The 6,726-nt window shown below is 59.7% G+C and overlaps 1 protein-coding gene across 1 annotated transcript; it reads right to left on the bottom strand.

The window, feature by feature from the left end:
• Window positions 1-3,379: 3,379 nt before the first annotated feature.
• On the bottom strand, window positions 3,380-6,010 carry FOXF1 (forkhead box F1). Its single transcript, XM_006888787.1, has 2 exons — window positions 5,004-6,010; window positions 3,380-3,731 (listed from the first exon to the last, which is right to left on the bottom strand). The coding sequence occupies exons 1-2, from the start codon at window positions 5,974-5,976 to the stop codon at window positions 3,571-3,573; spliced, it is 1,134 nt and encodes a 377-aa protein (XP_006888849.1). The 5' UTR covers window positions 5,977-6,010; the 3' UTR covers window positions 3,380-3,570.
• Between the last annotated feature and the right edge of the window lie 716 nt (window positions 6,011-6,726).

Here is a 6,726-nt window from a genome sequence, read left to right on the forward strand (position 1 = left end):
CAGGTGGTTGTTCGTCAGAAGCTGGGGGTCTGCACACATATGCTGCTGTACGTGTGGGGTCCGTACCACAGGCAGTGAGGCACGGTCCAGGGTGGGTCTGATCGGGTTGCTGCAGGAGCCCCCAAAACGGCCACAGGCGCCTTCCAGTATCATCTCCTTAAACACTGCCCCGTCCCCCCACCCCCAGGTCAGGCTTAGGAGAGATGAAGATACCGTGGGTCAGAGGTGACCCAAGTTTACTAGTTGGCAGTAATGACCTGGCTCTTCTGCGAGGCCCCGCTTAGGCCTGGCGCACCTGGCCCTGCCCTCCTGCCCCACGGAGAGAAGGGAACAGTGGGTGCCATGGGCCTGTCTAGTGCAAGCAGGCGCATGGGCATGGCAGGCCCACACCCAGGGTGCCTTTCTACCACTACGGCTGCTGCGGCCCAGAGTGGCCCTGAGCAGAGCTCCCAGCCCCTGAAGAGCCTGAGGCGACAGAGGCTCAGGAGTCAAGGACCAAACACACAGAAACCCTAAAATATCCATGCACCCTCGTAGGGCACTTAGGATTTTGGGTTGACCTACATGCTGCACACAGTGACGGAGATTTTCCAGCACAGACTCATAGGCAGGCGTCGGGTCATGCCACTAGCAAGCGCCTCCACCCTGGGCCCCAGAATCTGCAGTAAGAGCTCCAGCTGGTGAACGGCACACACACCCAGGCTGCCCGCGCTTCACTCACACTCCCCAAAGCGCCCAAGAAAGCTAGAACTCAAGTGCGCGCTGTCTCTTCCAAATTGCGGCGGGGAAATCTGGGGCTCCGGCCCCTGGCAATTTCGGCCGCAGTATCTGGCCATTCTGGGTCCTCAGGCCTGAGGATAGGCCCGAGACAGAGGCCGAGCCCGCCTGGGACCCACTCGCACGCCTGGCCAGCTGCCCCCACTCGCGGGCGGGAACGTGCGCGCTGCGAGATCCCACCAACACGAAGGCGCAGCTGCGCAAATTTACAGGATGCGGGACTCGAGGTCAGTGGCGCCAAAAGCCGTGCACAACCAGGGCGCATGGGGCCTCCACGCGAAAAGAGGCCGGAGCAGGGCAAGCGCGCAGGCTGACGACTCCTGCAAGGTCCAGCACGGACGGGTCGGAGTTGGGTTTCTCCTAATCAGCCCCACTTTCCGAGCGTCCTGCCTAATTGGGGAGCAATCTCCAATCCTCCTAATTGGAGAAGGAGGGGCCCTCAGATCCGCAGCGGCCCACGCTGGAAGAGTCTGGGGGCTTTTCCCCGCCCCCGCCGGCTCTTCTTGGGCCCAGTGGGAGGTGGGGCGAGGAGAGGTGGCCTCAGACCTCACCAAGCGGCTTCCCGGCTTCCCGTTCCCTGCGAACCCCGCTCTAGCGGAGAGCAGGCCTGGCGGAGGAGTCGCCAAGTTTCCTGCCCCCTTTTATCTCGGTTTTATAGACAGCCGTTCGTTTGGGACATGAATTCCCCGGGTGAGTTTACTGATAATCTTGATGTAACAGAGCTCCGAAGAAATTACCCCCACGTCCAAAATGTCAAATCTGAGAGAAGCCAGACCCCGGGACCCGCGACTCCACCTCGGAAGGGAGCGGCGGTGGGTCTGCAACCCCGTGCCAGCAGCCTGACGTGAGGATGTTTTCTAGCGAGAGCAGGAGATGGGTACCCAAGGTGGTCAGGAGGCAGGGCTTAAAAAAGAAAAATTCTCCCAGGGAGAAAAAGGCAGTGAGCCGAGGGAGACACTCCCGGATTAATAATGGGAACAGAAGCCTCGCTTTGGGGGTCAAGTTTTACAAGTCTCAACGGGGGGAAAACCAAGTATGGGGCATAAAACAAACTCCAACTGCCTCACGATGTACAGCACAAGCCAGAAGCTAGGAAGGTGAAAACGCAAATGCACTCACTGGTGCACTGGTGGCCTCGAGGCAGCAACCCAACAACTGGACCAGGTCTGTGTGTGTCTGTGTGTCTGTCCTCGCTCTGCTCCCCCCAGGGGAGGAGGCTCACATGTTTTCTTTAACCAACTGATTATTTCTTTTAAACAAGACACGACATTTCAGAGGGGCAGAGGGTTCTGTGCAAAACTTACTCCTGTCCAGATTTCCCATTAGCGTGAGGTAAAGGCCGGAGACAAAGGTTAGACAAAATAGCTTTTTTTAAATAAAAGAAAAATATCCAGAATCACCCAGCTTTTCAAATTGTTGGGTTTTTTAACGTGCATACTCCAGAAAGCACTTCTTGGTCCATGTGGCAGGCGAGTCCGGAAGATTTTCCGCAATCCCAATTTCAAACGAAACACGGAAACACGTGTGGTTTTATTCCTAGTAGATACCATTTTAAAGACCATATACAAATGTTATACATTTTTATTTTTTGTTCATTTTTTAGGAAAAAGTACACAAAAGGTAAAACATCCTCAAATGATATTTTTTTAATACAGTGCAGAAGGGACTTTAAAATACGTGTCACAGACCCTGCAACCCCAGCAGCCAGGAAACTTAAAACATGAATAGGGGCAGTCCTTCATTATATAGATTTATATAACACATATGGAGACTCATTTTTACACAGATTGGACTTTTCCAAATGTACAATGGCTATCTTAAAAAAATAAAACCCACACGGCAAATATTGCCAACAAATTACACCATTAATACTGATAAACGGACGTGTCTATGTGGTGTTTTGATTACAGGGGAAGAAAGTAGAATAAATAACAGGATGAACCTTGCTATGTTTTAAAAAGTGCCTTAACCTTTCTGCGTCCTGAAGCCCGCGAGGCCAGCGCCTTCCCAGGTCCCCATGTCCCCACACCGAGGTCACAAAGCTACAGTAGAAATCGGAGAGACAGCGGGGCTCCAGAGACAGAGGAGAAGACGCACAAGAAGGGGAAGGAGTCGGAATAACATTCAAAGCAAAACAGGACTGGCCGTGAGCAGAGAGGAGAGGAGGATGCAAGGGACAGAGGCCGAGGGCCACTCCTTTTTGGATCCTTTAACTTCCTATTTTCTAAAAGGCGAACAGTGGCTTCAGAAATGTAACTGTTCACAGAAAGCTCCACTCGCATTTCTGCAGAAGGGCAGCCGCCCCCCTGCAGAAGACAGACTGCACATTCCAAGAGGTTCTTGGCGGGGAGTCACAACAAAAAGATAAATATTCAACCAAAAAATAAAGGTATTTGATAACAATTGGTCTCACAAGTTTGCTTGTAAAATGCCTTTGCAGTTTGGCCACTGGAGGGGAAGGGGGGACCTCAGCAGAATTCTCGGGTGGATTTCAGGGATTCCTCGGCACAGAACCTTCTGGAGGACCTTCTGAGGATCTAGACCAGACCATCAGCCCTCCGCTGCCAGGCTCTCCTTGCACCAGTCTGTTTGCTGGCTTCGCTCTTCATTTTCAGCAAGTGGGAGGTGGGGGCCCAGCGAGGGTCTTTGCTTTGAGGTTTCCTTTCCACGTAATCCGGTTTGGAGGGGGTCGGACCCTTTCTTCTGCCTTTGGTTATACCTCGAGAGTAAGAGCAGTTTCTTGCCGGGGCCGTGGGCTCGGAGGCCTGCCCAGTGGCTGGCTTCCATGCAGCCTCACATCACACATGGCTTGATGTCTTGGTAGGTGACTTGCTGGTGATAGTAGGACCCGCCGCTGGCCGAGTGCATGGATGAGGACGCCATGGCGTTGAAGGAGAAGACAAATTCCTTCCGGTCACACATGCTGGGCGACTGCGAGTGGTAGCGTGGGATGCCTGTGGGCAGGGGACAGGGTTGGAAATGGGAGGGACAGGCCTGCGGGCAGGGGACAGGGTTGGAGACTCAGGGCCTACTGCTGAGCAGGGAGGCGGCTCCGGTCACTCAAGTGCTGGCCTCCAGCCTCCACTGTGTTTGCTCCCAAGGAACATCCTGCCTGGGCTGCCTCACCACCCGGGGTCTGGAACTTCCAGGAGCAGTCGAAGGGGAAGGGTGAGGAGGCCTCACTGGGCAAGCAGACGCCAGGGAGGACCTGGGGCCCATCATCCTGTGCCCTGCACCTCCAGAACAGCCTGGGCCTGGGCTCTGCGTGGGGACTGCTACCTCTTTACCCCAGCGGCTGGGTGTGTGGGGGGGCAGGTGGAGTAGCCTGTTCCAGGAGAGGGTGGCAGCCCACAGGGTGAAGGGGAGCCTCTGGGCGGAAGGTCTCCCAGGAGCAGGGCTTCTTCATAGTCAGCGCCCAGGAGAGAGCCGGCTGCCTGAGACCTTGGGCTCAAAACCCAGGAGAGAGCGGAATGCCTCCTGCTGCTGACAGCTGACCCCTGACAGGCCTCTGCTCAGCTCTGTCCAAGCTGCCCCCACTGTGGGCAGCCAAGTGTGCTGCGGTGGTTCTGGGTGGGTGGGTGGGGGGTTTTCTCCGCAGCTCATTTCCTACCAGGCTGGGAGTGAAGGCTGATGGGTTCTGAAAACCTGTGTCCTGAGAAACAAAGGCCAGTCCTGCCCTGCCCTGCCACCTTGGCCACCACAAATTGTCCCGACCTGACCTGGCTGCCCGCAGCGGTCAGGCTGGGCTCCTGAAAGGCCCGGCACAGAGCCTCCTGGGGCCGGCCAAGCGGCCTGGGGCCTAACTCTTCCGCTCAGGCCAGGCTCCGCCATAGCCAGGGACAGAGGCTCTTCCCGGCGGCTTGCCTGTAGCCAGAAGGAGGAGACCATTGGAGACCCAGCCAGGGCTGGGGCCCCTACTCATAAAAGGTTCCTCCCAAGGGGACCCGGGGACCACAGAGACTGAGCACAGAAGGAGTCTGGGCCTTCTTAGCAAGGACAGGCCTACCTGACCAGGCTCAGGCAGCTTCGTCAGTGAGTTTAGATAAAAAAAGGTCAACAGTGCCTCTGGGTACAGCCTGGGCTATAAATTGCACTGGACCCTCTGGGGGAGATGGGCAGGGAGGTGCCCCCTTAGGAGTGGGCCTGCATCTCCCAGAAGTGGCCCTGGAACCAGGGCTCAGAGGTTTGCCGGGTGGAAGGGAGCCCAGGCCCCAGGCATCACTCACCTTGCAGGTCGGCCGGCGGGTTGTGACTGTTCTGGTGCAGGTATGGCTGGTCCAGGGAGTGTGTAGAGAGGCTGCCGGACAGGGGGTTGGCCGCGGGGTTGCAGGGGGACAGGGGCTGTTGCTTGATGTAGGAGGCGCCGCTGTTGAGCGCGGCAGAGGCCGAGGGCGGCCAGGCTGCGGCAGAACCCGAGTAGACGGCATGCGGCTCCATGACCCCGCTGGCGGCGGGCAGCAGGGGCGAGGCAGGCACTGAGCTGTCGTGGTGTGGGTATTCGCCGCCCCCTGCGCCTCCGCAGCTGCCCATGTACGAGTGGGCGCCGTTAGCGGGCAGGTGGGGCACCGAGTGGCTGGGCAAGGCCATGCCGTCCACGTTGCTTGGCAAGTGGCCGTTCATCATGCCCAGGCCGCCCTCGAGGGCCAGGCTGTTGGGTGGGCACGCGAGGCCGCCAGCCGAGCCCTGGAAGCCGTAGGTGTCCGGCAGGGGGTTGAAGCCCAGGCCGTTCATCATGCTGTACATCGGCTTGAGCGCCTGGCATTTCCTCCTGAAGCCGCGCGGCCGCCGCCGGAACGAGCCCTCCTCGAACATGAACTCGCTGGCCGGGTCGATGGTCCAGTAGTGGCCCTTGCCGGGCCGCCCGAGCCCCTTGGGCAGCTTGATGAAGCACTCGTTGAGCGAGAGGTTGTGGCGCACGGAGTTCTTCCAGCCCTGGTAGGACCCGCGGAAGAAAGGGAAGCGGCTCTGCAGGAACTGGTAGATCTCGCTGAGTGTCAGGCGCTTGGTGGGCGAGCTCTGGATGGCCATTACGATCAGCGCGATGTACGAGTAGGGCGGCTTCTCGGGGCGCCGGACGCCCGCAGTGGCTTTCTTGGCCTTCGAGGGGCCCGACGACGCGGGGTCCATGGCCGCGCCGCCTCCCCCGCCGCCAACGCCGGCGCTGTGCGGGGGCTGCTGCTTCTCGGGCGCCGCAGACATTGGGTGGCTGCTGACGCCGCCGCCGCTGCCGATGCTCTGCGCCGCCGGCGAGCCGGGAGGAGGAGGAGGAGGAGGAAGAGGAGGGGAGGGGGAGGGGGCTCGCGCGAGGGGCCGGCTGCACCTCTGCCGTCATCGGCGGCCACTTCTCCCGAGCGCCCGGCTCACCCTCCCCCGCCCGCCCTCCCCGAGTGGCCGCCGGTTGGCGCAGAGCCCCCTCGCCAACTCCTCCCACCCTCTCTCCTCCCTCTCTCGCGCCCTCCCACTGGGGAAGGAGCCTGGCCGCGGAGGCTGCGCGCAGCTTCTCTTAGGCCTGGACAGAGGCCGCGAGGAAGCCCCTAACCCCAGACTTTTGGGGAGACCGGCCTGTAGGGTCTCGTAGTGCGCCCGTGCCCGTAAAGCGGTGCTCCATTCTCGCTGCCCGCTGCGCTCCGCTCCACGAACCCAGGCTGCTGGTTTAGGAGCTCGGTCCCGCTGCGTCTCGGGGACGGCGTAAAACCCTCCAGTACGTACCCCCTTTCCTGCCCCCAACAGCCCCCCCGCAGGCGGCCACTTAAAGGGTCCCCTCCCGCGCCGCCCTGCCTCCACTAACCTGGGGGCAAGTGTCAAGGCAGCTATGGCCCTACGTCTCAACTCCTCTGCGCGCAGGCCCCCGTCTTCCCGGCTCCCGGCCTTTCCCGACGCGCACAGCCGCTTGGCTGCTGGCCGCGGCGGCAGCCTCTGGGTCGTGCCCATTGCCCGCACAGCCGGCTA

The sequence above is a fragment of the Elephantulus edwardii genome, unplaced genomic scaffold (genome assembly GCF_000299155.1).
Source record: "Elephantulus edwardii isolate Elephantulus edwardi_28Jun2011 unplaced genomic scaffold, EleEdw1.0 scaffold00072, whole genome shotgun sequence".
In the NCBI taxonomy this organism is placed as follows: Eukaryota; Metazoa; Chordata; class Mammalia; order Macroscelidea; family Macroscelididae; genus Elephantulus; species Elephantulus edwardii.